Here is a 19890-nt window from a genome sequence, read left to right as displayed (position 1 = left end):
TGGTGTAAATACAAGGCAGTCATTGCTTATGACATTCGGGATAATTACCACATATGGATACATCCAGAAATATTGACTTTAGGCCATACATACATATATTTTATTACTATTATATATTTTATTTATGTGTATTTTCATTATTACACACTGATGAAACAGTGATGAACTTAGCAGGCCAAACATTTTACCTTGTTGCATAGTTTAATTCTTAAAGTGAAAAATCTTTTCTTTTGATTAAAAAAACTTTGGAATTGAGAAATCATGCAAGAAAAGCAAGTGCCAAAAGTGCTTCAAATGAAATGGTTATGGAGGAGGATACAGCCCTGGTCTCCACTGCTGAAGCAGCAGCTCTGTCTGCCCACATCTGGCTACAACATGTCTCTCAACAGGAAGTGGGCAGAGCACCTGGGTCGCGGGGGTGTCGTGTTTCCTCTCACAGCCCTGCTCTCTTGATGACTTTTGATAGATATTTTATCCCCAGCAAATTACCACATTTGAAAAGCATAATTAGCAAATCTGTTTTCTTAATCATGGAACGCTCAGCTGGTCCAGCCCCCATCTTCAGCATCTTCTCCTCAAAAACACAACCTGGCAGAATTACCATGCTGGCAGCCCTTAACTTTTGCCAGTCCATTTCTCAAGTCTCTCCAAGTACTGAAACAACTGTGTTTTGATAAAAAATGTGATAGAGATTTCAAATGTGCCACTTTATTCCTACACTGTGTTGGCGAATCATTGCAAGCTCAGTGTTTCTTTTACAAATAGATCATTTCCTGGTTTGATGGGTTCTCTAATCTGAGGGAGGACTTTGTTGATATTTTGATTTTATTCTCCCGTGGCGGGGGTGTGTTGGGGCTGGGGCAGGACTCTTTGTGTTAGCAATGGCATTTTTGGGAGCTGACGAGAGACGCCATGGACCATAATTAGTGAATCAGTTTTAGTGTGGTTCCAGATGATTTAACAAATGGTGGTTTCCTGCGGTGCTGAGACACTGGACAGATTAAGTCACTGTGAGTTTTGATAGCTGGCCTTTTTTCCCTCCGGGACTGAGAAAGGGCCGCTTGGCAGCACCCTCATAACTCTTCTACCAAATGGGGCTGTCAGCTAAATATTTTGCCTATTAGATGACTACAAGATAGTAGGAAAATAAACAAGACAAAAACCCAAGCGAAGGAGCTAAGTGCCGGAGGACAGGGTGTATGGGTCCAGTGCCTAGAAGGCCTTTGAATCTTAATGACAAATGGGATTACCGCTTCTCTACAGCTGCCGTGTTTTTCTCTTCCTCTTCTCATTGTTTTTGGGGCGAGACGCACTGTGTTGCAAGTGCAAGTGCATAGTGTTTCAAGGAAAGCATGGACAGTTGAATTAAACAGGGGTCAGACAGAGAATTAGGATATTACACGATAGGTTTGTGTGCTTGAGATGCATGTTAAAAGTTGATATGATATTACTTATTACATTTTAAAACTTTTCTTATTTGCTCTGTTTATTGGAGGATGAACAGTAGTCAGTTTGAGGAAGAGAAGGCTCTGCTGCCCAGCCAGGAATCACATGACCTGGAGGAAGAGGAAGAACAAGAGCTGGACATCAATGAAGAGGAGAGGCGACATGATGATGCCGGGGGCAAGTCTGCGAATGAAGCCTTCCCCAGCCGCCTGGAAGATGACGTCATTCACAGCGAGATTGAATTTGAAGAAGCAAATGAAAATGACCTGAATTTCAAGGCCTTCCCAAGGAGGTACCTGATAAATATCTAAGGCAGAGCATAAAACACACATGCAATTAGTTTTTTATTTGCACTCCTGAACATCCATCAGTCCATCCATCCCTCTTCCAAGGTATCCAATATGGTGAGCCAGTCCGAGGCAGCATAGGACACTAGGCGGGGCACCACTTCAGATGGGATTTCAGCCCTTTTTAGGGCACACAATGCATTATGTAATAACACTATTCAACAAAATTAAACTCATTTTCATTACATAATGCGGTGTTATTATATAATGTGTTGTTACACACTCTGCCCTACAGTCATAAGACATTGTAGCAGTTTCAAATGAGTCATGATGGATCTTCCAGGTTTGAGGATGATGAAGACCAGAGCGGGTTCTCAGCACTGGAGCATATTCGCCACATTTCTAACATGCGCAAGATAGAGGAGAGTGAGTTCAGCGACAGCGATGCTGGCTTCATGAGCAGCCACCTCCCAGATGCCATTAAACCGCCACTCTACAGGAAATCCAAGTCCCAGGTAATCCGTTGCCTTCCTTTTAACATCTCAAGCTTTGTTATCATCATCTGTGTGTCCCATAGTTACAAAGACCTGTGTAACTACCATGATGCGTGGTCATTCTGATGATGGCTATGTCTGCACATATTTGTGTCTTATTGCCTGAACGTCTGGACCTCTGTTTCTTTTCTGTTCACGGCCACTCTCTCCTCCTCCTCCTGCTAAGGCATATGCCATGATGCTGTCTCTGGCTGACAAGGACACCCTCCATGCAGCCTCTCATGCTTCATCCAACGTGTGGCACAACCTGGCCAGGGCAGCTGCGGAGTCCAGCCAAGTATGATAGACCCACATGCCGACCCGACCCAACCAGCTGCACTGGAGCGAACCATCTAACAGACCACTGAACAGAAAGCCTTACACATTCGTATGGTGACCTCTCCCTCTGTAAACTGAAATCAAATAAAAAAACAAAAGAACAAAATATATTGTGACCTTAAATGATTGCATAAAAAATGGTGAAGGTAATCGTGAAAAATGATAATAATAAGTAATTATTATTTATTGTGTTTAGTTGTAATGTTTTGCACAGCAAAGGCAGCTGGTAATTCAAAAGAGCAATGTAATGTTAATGTAACATTGACATAACATTGCTAATTAGTATAAGTGCAAAGATAGGGTCTGTCAAGCTAAGAGTCTGCTTCAAAACTGAAATTTTAACGTTAACCTGAGCACTCCTTCTACTATTTGTGTATATTTCCCCGCTACATAAGGGCAGGGGTCCAGGGGGATCCATTACTGTGTAGCTTTTAAAATGCATTAGAGTGCGGCCCCCTTTAACGTCAGCAGAAGTACAGCTTTTGTAACACATTTGCAAAAGCTCAGTTAGCAGAATGAATGAAATAAACAAACAAACAAATAAGTAAATAAAACTAAATAATAGATACATTTAAAACAACTTTATCAGAACACCAATTTAAAAAATCCTTTAAACTCATTCCACTGTATGTTGTAACAATAAGAGCCAGTACCACCGATATCTGCACAATCAAATCATTGTCTGAAATTGTCTAGAAATTGTTCAGTACTGCACTCTTTCCCAGCATACTTAACTTTCTGTGAACTGAAAAAACTTTTTAGTGGAATCAACTTTTTTAAAGAAAAAGTAGCAAGTACTAATGTTTATTACCATTTAGTGAATGGCACCTATAAATCCAACCTCCTCCTATTCAGTCAATGCAACCACTAGATAACCTGAATGCTAGTCGTTGGCCACCCTGTTTTCGTGTCTCTTGTCATTTTTAGACAATCATGTTTTACTTTCATTGTTGTTGATGTTATTGTTGTGTATGTTGGGAATTGTATTTATTTCTTGCTGACCTGTAGTTTGTTTACGGAATAGCACTGCTCTTATCCCAGTGGACAGGAGATTCCTCCCTGGATTTGATTCAGAAATTAATGGGTTTGTAGATTTACAATACCATGAAAGCTGGGTAGTGTTACATATGGCATTCCCTCTGTATTCCTCTAATGAAAATGGTTGATGAAATAGATATTACTTAGGTTTTTTGTAAGACAATTTATTGATTCAACTGTAAAAAAAGAGTTAAAAATAGTAGGTATTATTTCCTCATAACCGCATGATTGGTCTGGATATAACTGTATCTGATATTTTTTACGGTTGTCTGCAAGCTTGTGTGATGTTCAGTCCATGTTAATCCTTTGTGCCAAACCTATTATAAATAACAGATTATATTCACAGATTTTCTTTCCCATGTTGAGGGACCAGATTTTTTCCTGTTTTGTTGTTGTTTATAATATCATTTTAAAAGTAATCAGCAAGTTGAGGTACTTTGTTTTAATGCTTTCTACAATGTAACTGTATGCATTTCAATACAATACTATGGGAGGAGCAACTAAAAAAATAAAGGACTACATTGTGGGAAGACTGGCTATGCCGCCTCACTGCTACATGGCTCTCTGTTCTTGGACTGTCTTGCTGTCTTTTCCACGACCACATCATTCAGCTTCTTTGTGAAATCAACGAAGTGCCGCTTGGTATTTAGCATAAGCCCACAAGTTGGAGAGGGAGACTCAATGTGACATTTGGAGTGGGGGCAGGAATATGCCTTTATTCAAGGCCGGCCACAGTGCCGCTGGGCCATGATGGATGAGGTAGGGAGGCACGATGACCCAGCTCATCGCTCATGGGCTCAATAAGGTTCAGATCTTGTGGGCCTCTCTGCCAAAGCCTCCTTCTTATCATTGCTCATGCATGTGGGCAGACATTGTCCTAAAAAACTGAATCTATTGTCAGTAAGATTTTGGGGGGAGGCGTAGTGTGTGTGTGGGGGGGTTCAGAAATTTACCCATACTGCTACTGTTTTAAAATTCTTATTGATGTTTAAGTTCTCACCAGCACTACTGTCACACTGCCCACTTGTGCTCAACTCTGCAGGGAGCTCAGCTTTGATGAGGTCAGCAAAGGTCACACTATACTGATGAGGTCACCCAGACTAAGCAGCACTTGATTAGGGCTATCTATAAACAATGTGCTTTCTTACAGTGAAATCCACAACTTAAGGTTGCAGCCTCTTACAGGTGTAAGGTCTCCTATAAGTATGCCCTGTGTATGTGGGCAGGCTTGGCATTTTCATTATCAAACTCCGTAATGGCAGACGTGTAAATCTGTAAATCTTTTACCTTTTTTTCTAAAAGTGGCAGCCCGCCTGTATTGTGCTGGATATAATTCATATTACTTTATTGGAAAACTTAAGATGCAAATGTTTTTAGTTCCACCAAGGATAATGTACAAAGCAAGAATTTTCACAGTTTCTGGTTACTTTATAGGTGAGTATCAGAGACTGGGAGCTTACATGGGGAGGGATCAGGATCCCATATCTGCCATTGTGTCAATTACATTACAAAATTATAATCAATAACATTCAGGAGCTGGCAGCAGAATCTGTACGTTGATGTACAGCGGAATCAATTAGCCTCATTACCTCTGTGACCCCCCACGGGGCTTCAGAGCTCGGCCCATAAGTGTTAACAGTGAATTTTAGATTTGTGGAACTGATTATTTTAATAGGAGGGTGTTGTAGAGGCAGTCAAAGAGACAGAGCACAAAGCCCTTTGAGGGGGCCAGAGTCCCTTAGCATGGTGGCACTCAGCAAATACGGCATCTGGCAGGGTCTCACCACAACGCATGTTACACTGTTCCAGCTTCTATGGTGCAGCCTGCAGTAGAGCATACATCACAGCCTGCCACACCACTGCCCTGTTAATCAGAAAGAAGGGCTCCAGCAGCTGCCACTGCACACAATTGGCTTGGCATACATTCACAGTCAGATGTCAAGGGACCTAGGCTAAGGCAGCTGGGGGGGGGGGGCAGCTGGGACACTGCAGAAATGCATCTTGTCACTTGAACAGACCAATAGAGGGTGTAGGGGTATTGCAACATGGTTTTGAATACATTTTCTCCTGATTTTAACTTCTTAGCTGAAATTCCTAGTTATGTAATCACAGTCCAATCAGGGCTTCAATCAAATTGAAATCTGGGCAAAGTGGAACTGGAGGCATCTATGAACAGTACTTCAGACAAAGTATTATTATCTACTCTGAGGACATTCTTATTAAGTTTTATGCCACAGTATAATAACTATAAGTGGCTAACCTGTTTTATGTATTTGTTTGCTGTTTATGTAATGTTTTCTACTGAGTTTTAAGTTTGTATTTCTTTTTCTGTTTTACTTTGTTTCATTATTGTACAGCGCTTTGTGACTATTTGTCTGAGAAAATCGCTTTATAAATAAATTACTTACTTACTTACTTACTAACCTAACAGTTTCAGTCAGTGCTGAAAAATAACCTTTCATTCACAATGTTACCTGGTTATTAAAGGACATTTTATGATTACAAATATAGCTAAATAGAAAAGCAGGCGGACATCACCAGATAAGCTCATTATACCAATATTAATAACATATTGTATTATAAAGTGTAGTTGACCCATCCAGAGCTGCACTGACATGGGATGTGATATTTCATCAATACTACGTCAAAACAAACATGGTTTTCAGCAAGATTTTAATTAATGTAAAAATGTAGTGTTTGCAGTATTTTCCATTAAACTGTATGCTGGTGTTCAAATTAAGTTTCTACTATGCAGGTGTACTACATAGAATTCTACTGTGAATTGCCTGTTAAAAAACACTAAACTTTCATTTTTTAAATGGAGATAATGTAGTCTTGGGTTATTGTTGTTAAATATATATTTTTGTATTTTAAATAATACTTATTCAGGACATGCTCACACTTCCTCTCTGTGTCGGCGCCATCTAATGGAGGAAAAGAAACGAATCCAGGTTGTTCAGAATAACTTAATAGAAGACAAGTCAAAAACCTTTGTATGTCTGTTGAGTGGTGCACGTTGGTTTACATCGAAACCACAAAAGCACTACTAAAATCACAATGATGTTCCAAGATTCACATAATGCAAAAAAGACTAATGCTAAATATCAAATGTAGAGCCAAATATATTAATTAAAGGAAATAATTTCAAAGCCCACTCTCAAAAAACCCCTCTGTTCTACATTTGTAGCTAAAAGCCCTTACAGTTTACAAAAACAGAGTGTGGGAGAGTTCCTAGATACTTATCTGTTTGCTGGATCGGTATTTCAATTTGTTTTCCAAGGCAACAACCTAACCAATGGTGCGAGACTCGTAAAATGATTTTCCTGTGTTTTATCGGATCAACACTCACTGTCTGTGTGAGTTCAAAAGGCTCTCTTGTCAGATCAGAGTTAACTGAGAGGGTAAAAGTTGCTAATTTGAGGTATGACACTGAGGTGATAGAAATGCTTGGCTGAAAGCACACGACTAATTACACCCAAAACTCCCAGATTGAATCTGTCTTCTCTGTTAGCACTGTATTCTGGTACCTCCCACTAACCCAAGGCTGTGTGATCACACAAATATACAGTATTGTGCAAAAGACATAGGCAGTCAGAGGAAATGTTTAAAGCTATTTATCTGAGTGGTAAATGTATGTTTGCTCAGAACAAAAACACCATTTAACATTAAAGCACATGCAGATTAACAGTAAGACAATAAAAACTAAAAGGAATATATTCTGTTCTCCAAAAAACACAGTTCCCAAACCTCTCCTCAGGAGTACCTCAGTCATACCATATATTTTTTAAATTTCACCACCAGCTCACTTAATTAATTAATTAATTTAGTTTAAAAAAAAGTCAGCCAATGACATATTCATTAGCCTCCTGAGGGGTGCTAGAGATCAAATCAAAAAATAAATTGGTGTGTTGGGTGGTTGTCAAAAACACTGAGGTGACTTTAGGAGAGGTTTTGAAATGGTTAAGCTGACATGCTTTGACAGACATAGTTGTACACCAACATGAATTACTTAAACATCATTTTCTTTGACTAAGACTTTTGCACAGTACTGTACCTCTGACTCTCCCGTACTGTTAGAAGTCTGTATGAAAGTTTTTGATGACACAGACATGAGGAAGAATGGTTTGACCACCCAGCACTGTGGGATAGATGGCTTCTCTGGAGTTGTTTGACTAGAAACAGGTGTGTGTTGTCTGAGGATGAAGGCCTTAGTGATAAACATTATTGCAGAACATCTGTTGCTTGTCACAATACAAGGCTGGTGTGTAAGGCTGCCATCCATCAGCCCTGCCCTGTGTGCTCATTTCAGCTCAGTCATCAGTCACCGAGGATCCTGTCACCAGACAGGCCGAACACAGGCACCTGTACAGAGGCCTGGCCACACTTAGCAACACAGGAGTAATACCTCAGAGATGGCCTGTCTAGTGCAAGTACCAATCACCAGCTTGACAGGTGTCCCTGGATAACTGCTTCTTTCCATCTTGACCTCTCTTTCAGTTCTTGTTCTACTACGGACCCTGATTCTTCATTCTTCCATCAAAGCTCTGTGACTGGCTGCTTTTGCCCCCACTTTCTCCCATAACCCCATACCCTTAAACAGGTACATTGTACATTGACCTCCTGCTAATGAAAGTTCCTCAGTTTGGAGTGTTTGTGCTCCTGCTCTGATAAAACGCAATGCCACCAATAAAGATCTTTCTTCTACCCCTTTGTTTAACCATCACATATGTTAGAATGACAAAGAAACCTTTATTTTCAAAACACATTTTATTATGTTTTTTTTAATAATAGCACATCTTTTTCTTTTTTACATACTGAAAAGATGTACATTTACCATATAGTTCCATAAAAAAAAGAAAAACTTTTAGAATATTAGAAATTTCAATTCTATTCTCCAGCATTTCGGTTATTTGCATCAATGGAAACAGCCTTCATCAAAAAAGGAAATTTACATTATCAAAATGCATTATACACACAAGGACATGGATGGTATGCATAAACTTGGCAAGAGAGGTCATCTCCACACTGCATTCGTACTATGTGTATATGAATGTTGCAGCCATTGGAGCACTTTGACTGGATGTGTGAATTGTCTTGTGAATCCTATGGTAACATATCTATATCTATTTTTTGCGGTAGCTTGCATATTGTGTTGTTCTCTGGGTAGACGTATTCTTTTGCATCCCCCCCCATAACTCCATTTGGTTTAGCGCTGAGAGTTGATCCCATGAGCTATTGCACAGAACTGCAAACGTAAGAGTCTGGGTCAAACAGTCTTTTACTGCATGGAGCTCTGGGTACGTATGGGTTCAGGAGTGGGTTTTTCCTCTAGGAGAGAGCAGAAAAACACACTCACATTCAGATAGAAAGCACATGTGCTGGGCTGCAGAGTCTCTTGTGAGTTCAGCATTGAGAAACTGAGCTCCCTTCAGCCTTGACACCCTACGGTGCTACAGTTAAAATAACCGTCAGCAACTGGACTTATAATTGAGAAAGACATGAAGACTGACACAAAAATAAACAAAACCTGCCTCGACATTTTGAACCTGCGGCTGTCAATCAGAAACAGCCTGGGCTGGAGCAGAGGTATCTATTCTGCTGACAAGCTGAACCGGGTTACCTTCTGTACAGGTGGGCCCTATCCAGGGATGAGGGCACATGCAGTGGCCAGTCGAGGAATGACAATGGGCCTGGTGGCTACACTGGCACTGCAAAGAGCAGTCGGGTCCAAAGCGACCCTCTCCACAATCTGTGGGAAATACGATCAATTTGAAGTTCTTTTTACACACAAGATGAATTTGGCCAAGCCTGAATTAAGCCTGAATGAATTTGAGAATTTTCAAAATCACCCTGTTTTAAACTAAGAATACATTTAGAATGTAGAATTACACAACAATGGGTGGCACCTTTTTCACACTGATTTCCGGTCTTCCCAGGAGGACAGAGACACTGTCCAGTGGCTGGATGGCAAGGGGCCCTACCCTCACAGTCGCAGTGGTGTTGACAACCCTGTCCAAATGTGCCTTCTTTGCACACTGTAGAAACAGGGGTTAGCAGAGCACCTTCCGCACATTGTCTCCTGATGCATATGACATAAGGGGGCACTAAGCATACCAGAGGGCTTGTATACGTGACTCTGGAAATGTCTGTTTCTGATCAAATGGCAGAGTATGGTCTCTGTGCAAGACTGGAGAAGAAAACCTATTACATACCTTAGAAACCACCCAGTCTAAGTGCATAGATGGAATAGTGCTTTCTTTGTATTCCATACCATGAAATGCCATCTCTTAACTGTATATGTAGTGTTTTACTGTACAGTGTTATTCAATATAATGCAGAGTTGAACCAACTCACTTGTCTGACAGTAGGATCCAATGAAGCCTGGCTGGCACAAACAATGTCCAGTCACATGATCACATGATTGACTGTTTGTGCAGTTGCATTGCTGGATGCAATTTTGTCCAAAAAATCCAGGTGGGCACCCTAGGAAATGACCCCAGCATTGGGAAAATGGGAAAATAATCAGAACAAACAGGGTCATTTCATAGAACAATATTTCACAGATAACTGTCCCTAAGATCCAAGGACTGTTGAAGGGTATGGGCCTGAAATGCACGCACTATGTTGACAGGAGTTGCCATAGTAGCCAGCTTTGCAGTGGCAGAGCCCGGTAAAGCGGTCACAATCTGCATCGTTTTGGCACTGGCAGTACAGTTCACAGGTGGGCCCATATTTCCCAGGGACGCAACCTAAAACATAGAAACATTCTGTAACACACATGGAAACATACTAAAATATGTCATGCTGAAAAAGAAAGGCCTATCTACATTGTTACCCATCCATCCATCCCTCAGCACTACCCACCTTTCTCACAGCGATTCCCAGTCCATCCCAGCCCACACCTGCATGCCCCATCATGTGGGTCACAGGCAGCACCATTCCGACATGCACACATATTCAAGCACTGTGCTCCATAACGCCCCCTAGGACAAGCTATGGCAATGAGAAGGCAAAGTCAGGTATTTCAGATTAACATTCATTTCCATGTTTCCATGCAAATCACACCTGCACATGAGCCCACATAGATGAAAAACATTCATAACTGCAATGCAAAGTGGACCAATTATAAAAAAGGCTGCTAGAACAATGGCATTGTATTCCCTGGACAGCCCTGTCACTTGTTCCACCCACCTAATCTGTATTCACCAACCTATACTGGATGGATCACATGGAAATTCATCCACCCATCCATCCCGCTTATCCTACTGGATTGTGGGGGGTCTGGAGCCTATCCTGGAAGCAACGGGCACAAGGCAGGGAACAACCCTGGATGGGGGGGGGGACAGCCCATCGCAGGGCACACTTGCACACCATTCACACCTGAGGGCAATTTAGCAACTCCAATCAGCCTCTGTATGTCTTTGGACTGTGGGGGGGAACCGGAGTACCCGGAGAAAACCCCATGACGACATGGGGAGAACATGCAAATTCCACACACATGTGACCCAACCGGAGACTCGAACCCAGGTCCCAGAGGTGTGAGGCAACAGTGCTAACCACTGCACCACCATGCCGCCACTCACATGGAAATGTTAAAGCTAATAAATGTGTCTTTACCCATATGTTCTGAGCCCTTGTGAAATGTAGGTTTCATTACACTTATATGACACATCTTGAACCAAGATGGCAGGGTGTTAGGTTACGGTGGCCATACTGGATCCTAAATATCATTCAGTATATGTATGTTTGGAATGCGTGTCATCTTATGTTTTTGTGTTTACCAGAAAAACTGGTAAACATGTTAACATCTGACAATTTATTAAATTTCAGTGCATCCAGATGGAGACACACTGGAGCACCTGCACCGCTTAGGGTTTCTTTCGGTCTTGCACTGCAAGCCCTCGATATCGCCTGGGAGGAGCGACCACCTGAAAACTTTTCAAAAGCGGTGCACTGGAAAGTGGAAGCGCTGCAAGCGAACCAGCATCCATGCTAAGTTCAGGCTAATCCTAGCCAGCCAGCGCTTCCATCCTTCCTCCTCCTCTGTGTGCGTTCCATCGACAATAGGGTGACCCTTATAAATGGAAAAAAATTTTATTTATAAAAGTTGACTCTCACTCTCTAGAATTTTGCTACACCACTGAAGATATTTTTCTGTGAAACATTTTTGGATTTGGATAATATTTAGGGTATGCTCAAGTCATTTGCATTTTATAATGACTTCAAGCTTACCAACTGTGAACAAAAAGGCTTGGCAGAACTCTGTATACTTGACGTTCAGGTCTACCTGAAATCGTGGTTCTTATCTCGGCTGCCAACCAATGCTCCAGCAAATGATCTGAATCTGCTTAAAATACTGTTTTCACTCGACTCACAAGCAGCAAAAGGTGCCCTAAAGAAGCTCTGTGGCCACCTCTGGTACAGTACCTTAGTGAAGAGTTGATTGCACTGTCATTCTTTGACAGAGATGTTCATGTTCTACAGAAAAAGTTGATGGTTTCAGCGCTTCAAAAACCAGCATCCAAAGATCCACCAAAACGGATAACAGTTGACCAAGATCAATGAAATGCAGTTACATGACTTCGTGACAGTGAATTCAAAGACGTTTTTTGACCTGTTGTCAATTCCAAACTCATTTCTTCAAACTGATCCTGAGACTTTGATAACCAATGATGACTATTTGAAGGCTGAGGAAACTGTATGGGCGCTGCAGGTGACAAATGTCACTGCAGAGAGAGGCATCGCTATGATACAGGAATACAGTGGTTTACTGACAAATAGTGAAGAACAAACACAGTTTGTTTTACAAGTTGTTGCTGAGCATCAAAAGCTTTTCCCTGACAGTAACAAGATGACTATACTTCATGGACTTTCTGCATCTACGTGCAAACCATCAACCCTTGCATGAATGACGATTATGACATTGATTACTTTAGTTAACACTAGTTAATACTACCTCAGATTTCAGTTTTTACCTGAATAGAAAAGTAGCCTGACTTGTAATAAGTTGCACAGTGTAGCAATGACTTTACAGAACAGTTGTTTGTTAGTGACATTTGAATTTACCGCTTAATGCCTATCATTGCCTACTCATCAGGTTTTTGAGAAAAATTGAATATTTCAGAACGCTTGAGCACACCCTAAATGTCAACTAAACTCAATAAAGTTTTGCACATTTCTTTTTTTTTGAGTGGAGACTTGATTGAGAGGGTGAGAGGTTGAAAAATCCAAGGTTGAAAAATAAGGGTCACCCTAATTGACAATAAACTGGACTGCATAAAAATCATCATTGCTGTTTATGTCCCCCCTAAAGCTAATGCTAATGCTAATGCTGGCAGAACCCTGGGTGACCTCCATGGGATTATCAGCGAGCTTCATACAGCTCACCCCGCTAGGTGGGGACTGACTTAATGTGTTGTTAAAATCAGATTTGCCCAAATTTCACTAGAACATTAACTTTATCACATGAAAGGAAAACATGTTAGACCTTGTACATACAGATGCTCCTCTACTTTCGAGCTTTCAACTTTCAGACATATGAATGAAGAGGACTGTAAGTCCAAATTGTGTTTATTGGGTGCCAATTCCGCCTAATACAACTTCTGTCTGCTACTCCCGCCATGCCAGCAGTGTAGCGTGTGCACTCCCAACATTCTAGTTCTTTGTATGAACATTACGAACATTTCAAGTTACAAACGGCCGTTCGGAACGTATCTTGTTCACAAGTAAAGGAGCGTCTGTACAAACATCCACCATGCATACAACGCTGCACCTCCTCCACCTTGGACACTCAGACCATATCTCCATCCTCCTAGTTTCAGCCCACAGACCCATGCCAAAATGAATCAGACTAGTCCTGTGCGAGGTGAAAACCTGGTCTCAGGGTGCTGCAACCGCACTTAAGACTGCTTTGACTGCACAGACTGAGACATCTTCAGGGAAGATGTCACCTACGGCAGCTCAGCAGACCTGGAGGAGTACATAGCCTCAGTCACTTGCTACATTGGCAAATACATTTAGGATGTTACTGCCTTCAAAACCATCATCACACACAGAAACTGCAAACCCTGGTTCTCTGCAGAGCTGAGCACACTGGTGAAAATCAGAAATATTGTCTACAGGTCCAGAGACAGAGAGGTTATATTATATAGCCAGACCCAACCCATCCCAGAATATTAAGGAGGAAAAGTGTGCCTACACAGAAAAAATCAATAGCCACTTCATGGAATGAAAGGACACATGGCGCATGTGGCAGGGCATTCAGTCCATCACTGACTTTAAGCCAACACTTCAGGCCTGCAGCAGAGAGCCCTCCTTGCTAGATGCGCTGCATACAATATCTGCACATAGTTTGAAAAAAATCCACCAAATGGTTTTTGAGTTATTGTCTTAACAAGCAAAGCATTTGCGGGGGTGGCAGCTGACCGATATTAAAATCATATGTATCCACCATAGAGTCCGGGGAATACAATAATCATGCATTTTTTTGTAATTTAGGATCTCTGTTTGTTTATTTGTTATAGTGCCAAGTCCTTTGACACAGAACCTGAAAAATGGAGCTACTTATACTTTTCTATCAATACCGAAACATAAGCAACAGCACGTCCACAGTTTGTGGCTGACAAGGACTCATAAAGAGCTCTACAATGGAAAATCAGACTTGTACTCCAGTGGAACTGCAGATAAACAGCAAGATTATGGATGCAAACTTCGTTTCTGCCTTCCATGCAAATAAATCTAAAATGATAGGCCTTCACTGAGGATATTGAGGCTAAATCAAAACTTTAAGAAATTAGTTCCTAGCTGACAGAGTAAATTTCAGTTTCTCAAATAATATAACAATATTTTACAAAAGTTACGTTTCCTTCTTGTTTGATTTACAATGTCCTGTTTTTTTTTCCAGTACCATGCTGGCAATGTCGTCCTGCCCGGCCTGGAGCACAAGTACATTTTCCAGTCACTGGGTGGCACTGTTCTCCATTCCCACAAAAACAAATCAGGCCACAGTCCTGCCCATAGCGCCCAGGTGGACAAGCTGTGAAACACACAGACAGACCATGAATGCAATGAGGTTGAATATAGTCGCCTGAATAACACAGTGCTTGGCAGGTATTGATCCCTGTGGCATGCTGACGCTCTCACCAGTACTGCAGTTGGCTCCAAGGAATCCTGGCAGGCACTCACAGGTGCCTGTGATGGTGTCACAGCGCCCCCCGTTGGAACATTTACATCTCTCCTTGCAGTGTCGTCCATAAGTTCCTTCATGACAGGCTAATTGGGAAACATAAATTGCCAGGTGCAATCACTTCTGCTGTCCATTGCACTGTAAAATAACTGTATACTGCCAAGGACATATAAGACAACTAAGTTCCTAGCAGATTCCATAGTAATCAGCAGGGGCGGACTGGTAGGCGGGACCTGGGCCCCCCAGCAACATTGAGGGGCCCCTCCTACTGCAATCCTCACATGTATGCGAAGCATTTGTTAAGCTTAAAGCACTGATGTCATACATATTATATGGGCTGATGACATGCTACTTTTATATCTCTCATTTTTATATATAGAATTCCATTATAGTCGGAGTCATAACACAAAAAATATTTGGTACAATACTTAATTTTGAAATGTAATAATTTATAATGTTTTCTAGTGTGATTACTTGGAGCGTGGACTGTGGACTAATTGCCATCTAGTGTTGGCAATTCACATTGTGATGACTCTGAGTGCTGTCATACCTGCGAGCCGGTTACACCTGATGCTTGTTAGGGCTGCAATTTGTCATGACCGTGCCAAGCACGGACCAAGGAAGCAGGCGACGAAGACGAGGAATCAGGAGTAAGGGTTTTAATTGACATTCGGAGAGCCAGATAGGACAGAAAACGGCATAACACTACAATGACAGGACTAGGGAAATAAACTCTGACGCGGACTTAAATACACCTAACTAACGAAGACAACTCAAAACAGCTGGTAAACACTGGGAATCCACATGAGGTTAACGAGGGGGGCGTGGCACAGGAGGATCGGCACGATCGGGGTGTGACACAATTATTAATAAATACGTTTAAAAACACACAATATTAAAGGTACATGGTATACATTGACCTCCATAGTTTAATGTTTAAAGCACACTTTACAGGACATGTCTGTATTATTCAGGTTTCTCCTTGCCGTCATGTTGCAGCAAATAGTAAGTGGGCAAGTGTAGTGGGATTGCAAAACTTCTTGCAAGGGAACGCAAAAGTATTTAAAAAAATATTTTCCCACCCTGACCTTTTATGGGTTCCATAGACGGAAAACAGCAAAATAACAACAAACAGTCTAGTGTGCTTATAGGCTGCAGTGACCCTTTAAATAAAATCAGTTGTTTATAGTTTGAATATAAATTTTCTTCATGAATCATGTTCAAACACATGTTCGAATATCAGTTAAAAAGTAACAGCCCTACTGAAAAGTAGATATTAGTAGTATATACTGACCTTGTTATATCCTCCTGAGACCCAAGGAAAAAAGTGTCCTTCAGTTTTAGGTTAATTGTGATTTTCTATGTCTTTAGAGTAAATAAGACATCTTTTTTCAAATTTAATTTTATTTTTAATTTCACTGCATGTCCTCTTTAGTGTACAACAGGAGTAAATATGTTTCCTTACATCAGCGAAAAGATATATGCAAAAACAAAATGTCCACTGCAATGGGCATAAATGAATGGGTGGGGTATCAGTAGTGTTGTAGTCAAGACCGCCTAAACCGAGACCAAGACATTGCCGAGACCGGAGGGTATCAAGACCAAGACACTGCCGAGACTTGAGGGTACCAAGACCAAGACCAAGTCCAAGACCAAGACCAAGACACACTAAGGCGAGACCAAGACCAAGACTGGTCGAGACCAAGACCAAGACCAAGACCAAGACCGAAAACAGACTAGGGCTAGAATCGACATCACATTACCCAGATCAACTGTAGAGAAAAAAGGCATTGCTGTAAAGTGTCATTACTCGTTAAATCAAATTCATGTTATCTTTTCAATTATATTGTCCGTATGTCCATATGTCTCTCATTTAAAATCTCCCAGATTTGTCATAGTTACGAGACCTGATGGAAAATAATATTCTCAGCAATCCTCTCCTATAACCATTTTATCAGACCTCGTCAAGGGAAAGAGATGGGATGTACCAGAAAGATGTTCATATTAAGTCTCTTATACCAGGGACAGAGGCCTCGGGTAAGCTATGAATACAGCTATGTAATGATCCTTTGCTTTGAATTGAAGAGAATGAGCCTCCAGATTGACTTGCACCTCCAAGACCGTGCTTTCTAATCAATGTAAAATACCTAATTTATTTGAATTATAACTATGCTATAGACTTCGCGGACATTTTTTTGCCGATGTATGATACGATGTGTATGGTGTTTGTGGACTGTGAAGCACTGGCAGTGTCCGTGGAGAAAATGTATAAAATGTAACGTTTTTGAAATGGATGCATCTGACTGGTTGCATTTGAATTGAGGCACGTAATAAATAATGATACTGTTCTGTGAGGATGTGCAGTTTTCTCTTTTTTTCCCCATCCCATCGAGACCGCTATGTCCGAGACCAAGACAAGACCGAGACCAAATAGAGTCGAGACCAAGACAAGACCGAGACCAAATAGAGTCGAGACCAAGACAAGACCGAGACCACAAAAAATTGGTCTCGAGACCGGTCTCGAGACCAAGACCGGTCTCGAGAACTACAACACTAGGTATCAGGAGGATATACAAGTGAGTGAAGTAATTTATATTTACATAATTATAAGAGAAAAAAATGAGTATAAGTTTTTTGAATGAATGAATGGATGTTGCATTTTTTGTGCTTTACAGAAGCAATGGGGAGTCACTTCAACCACCACCACTGTGTAGCACCCACCTGAATGATGCAGCTGCAACTTTTAGCCTATTCTAATAATTTATAATTTATTTGTTTTATGATTACCTTTTATGGGCACAAATGTATTGTTTTTGAATATTTAATTGTTTATATGTGGTAGCATTTATGGGGAGTTCGAACGCACCCGGGAACCCTCTAGAAGTGGAAGATTTCTGAATGAGGACAATAAATACATCTCAGATCAAAGGTACAAAGGATCAGTGACCAGGAAGTGTGAAATTTGGTCAATTGTCTATTTGCATGTCCCTTCCTGTGGGGCCAGGTGGGGGTGAAGGACATTATTCTATCAATATACATTTGGTTTATGTTAACCTTGTAACTCTGGCACCACAGTGTGTGTATGTGTCATTCATATTGAAATATTAAACTGTATTCTTAAAGCTGTACCTAAACTATGTATATGAATTTATTCAATGTATTCAATTCCATATTAATTCTACATCCTTAAATTCACATTTGAATTGCAATACTGCATCCTGCTTTCAACTGCAACTCACATTCAGTTCGAATTCAGGATTCAAATTACAATTTCAGAGCCATTCTGAATTCAATTCTGAATGATGCACAACCCTGATTCAGTGAAATGTACTGTAGCAGAAGGGAAAGTGGCCAAGGATGTCAGTATAGCAGTGGTAAGTAATGAAGGTAGAGACACAAACACAACAAGCCTGCCTGCTCCTCATCAATACACATACATGTTTGCACAAAATACTAATAGACTTTTGTTTCTAATAAAAAAGATAAGCATTTCTGGAAATTTAATGCACACAGAAATGCTCTGACATGCACATATACACCATTTCAGAAATACACATTTGTTTCAAATTTAAGATAAAACAAGGAACAAGCTGGTTTTCATGTAGCCACAGCATTTAGTCAAGCAGTGTGCAACCCAGATAAGAAACTGCACTAGACTATGTGGGTAATTATGTTACTGTCATTAACTGTGTCTGTGTTCCAAATCATTATTTGTTTGGGAGACACAACAATGCCTGTTATTTTACTTGCCAATTTCATATAGCATTTATTAGATGGTAGGTAAGACTAAGAAAATAAATGTTTGAGCAGAACAGCTGCTGTTAGTAAACCGTGATGGAGGTCCATGCTTTCTGGTCACATAATGGCATGGCAGAGTCCTACTAAGCCCTAGACAAGCTTCACTGTCAGCGCCCACCTCATCCTCCCCCACCCGGCAAACTTTACTGCCCAGATTGACTTTGTCTCGGATGGTGCACCGCACGTGGCTCTCTGCATGCTACTTGCATCAAGGGAAGGTGGGTTGATGCCAGAGGTTCACTGAGTTGCCATCCTGTCAGAAGAGGCCGTCCCAGCTGGCCCCCTATATCGCCCAACACGTTGACTAGCACCAGTCCTACCCAAAACACCCCAGAAAAACCATCAGAGACCAATGTCACACCCCCCAAAACTCCCCCTACAACTCCCAAGACCACCCATCAGGGTAACAGTACATTGAAGGAAATAAGCCAACATGTGTGGAGGCATCACCCAAGCTGCTCATGCTGTGTCTGAATGGCAGTCGGTGACCTGAGCTTCATCATCACTAAGGAGAGCTGCGTGCTGTTCAGCTGACCTCCTGGTGATACCTCACTCAACTATCTATGGAAAAATGCTTTTAAAGAACGCATGAATAACAACAGGCAGTACTGGGTTCCTCCTTTCCTCTGCCTTAAAGCCATGGCTAACGATTACCTGCAGACCCGGCTCCCACTCTGTTCCTTACCAGCCTAAGTGGCAGGGCTGCCACCCTGTCACAAGAGTCACCGTGATGACAGGTTGCACACAGAGACTGAGTCAGACATCCTGTTAGGGCTATGTGATATATAATGGACAAGATAAAGTTATATTTTGACCTGTCAATTTCACCAGTAATTGAAAACACTACCTGGGTTTTCTGCTGGCCTTGAATATCGGACAAAGTAACAGTCGCTTTGTAGTGTACAGTCATTCCGGGAACTAATTCAGGTCCACCCATCTGCATAGGCCGCTAACACGGTCACAGACGCCCCCCCATGGTGCAGCTGCAAGAGTTGCTACAGTTGTGCCCAAAGTGCCCACTGGGGCAGGCTGGGAAAGACAGAGTACATGTGCAAGAAGGAGCGAAATAAATGGAGAGTCACTGGCAAAGAGAAGATTTTAGAGAAATTAAACATTAAAGTACGCAATAGGATTAAAGTCTTTCAGAGAAACCCGAAGCAATGGACCCTATTTCAAGCATATAAAAGAGACTTCAGACAAATCATTTTTATTCTAAAGATGTTTCAAACAGCATTAAACTTTAATTTTAAAACTACAGTAAATA

General features: G+C 41.3%; 2 protein-coding genes across 14 annotated transcripts in view; one reads left to right on the top strand and one right to left on the bottom strand.

Moving 5' to 3' along the window:
* Nucleotides 1–4173, top strand: part of mecom (MDS1 and EVI1 complex locus) — a 143001-nt gene extending 138828 nt beyond the window's left edge. For all 12 annotated transcript variants that reach the window (XM_023792873.2, XM_023792876.2, XM_023792877.2 and 9 more), the window contains 3 exons: nt 1496–1738; nt 2077–2248; nt 2454–4173. In XM_023792873.2, the coding sequence (XP_023648641.2) occupies nt 1496–1738; nt 2077–2248; nt 2454–2570 (532 nt within the window). In that variant the 3' untranslated portion in view covers nt 2571–4173. The remainder of the gene's footprint in view (nt 1–1495; nt 1739–2076; nt 2249–2453) is intronic.
* A 4310-nt stretch (nt 4174–8483) lies between these two features.
* egfem1 (EGF-like and EMI domain containing 1) overlaps nt 8484–19890 on the bottom strand; it is an 86741-nt gene continuing 75334 nt past the window's right edge. Inside the window, exons 16-23 of one of the 2 annotated variants that reach the window (XM_072701139.1) lie at nt 14786–14914; nt 14550–14678; nt 10508–10636; nt 10264–10392; nt 9998–10126; nt 9550–9678; nt 9264–9392; nt 8484–8971 (exon numbers count right to left, since the gene is read on the bottom strand). In XM_072701139.1, coding sequence (XP_072557240.1) covers nt 8922–8971; nt 9264–9392; nt 9550–9678; nt 9998–10126; nt 10264–10392; nt 10508–10636; nt 14550–14678; nt 14786–14914 — 953 coding nt within the window. In that variant the 3' untranslated portion in view covers nt 8484–8921. The remainder of the gene's footprint in view (nt 8972–9263; nt 9393–9549; nt 9679–9997; nt 10127–10263; nt 10393–10507; nt 10637–14549; nt 14679–14785; nt 14915–19890) is intronic. The other variant, XM_072701140.1, reaches the window with a different exon arrangement.

Source organism: Paramormyrops kingsleyae, chromosome 17 (assembly GCF_048594095.1).
Source record: "Paramormyrops kingsleyae isolate MSU_618 chromosome 17, PKINGS_0.4, whole genome shotgun sequence".
NCBI lineage: Eukaryota > Metazoa > Chordata > Actinopteri > Osteoglossiformes > Mormyridae > Paramormyrops > Paramormyrops kingsleyae.
Note: the sequence above shows the minus strand (reverse complement) of the source record. Positions and strands in the feature narration are given on the sequence as shown.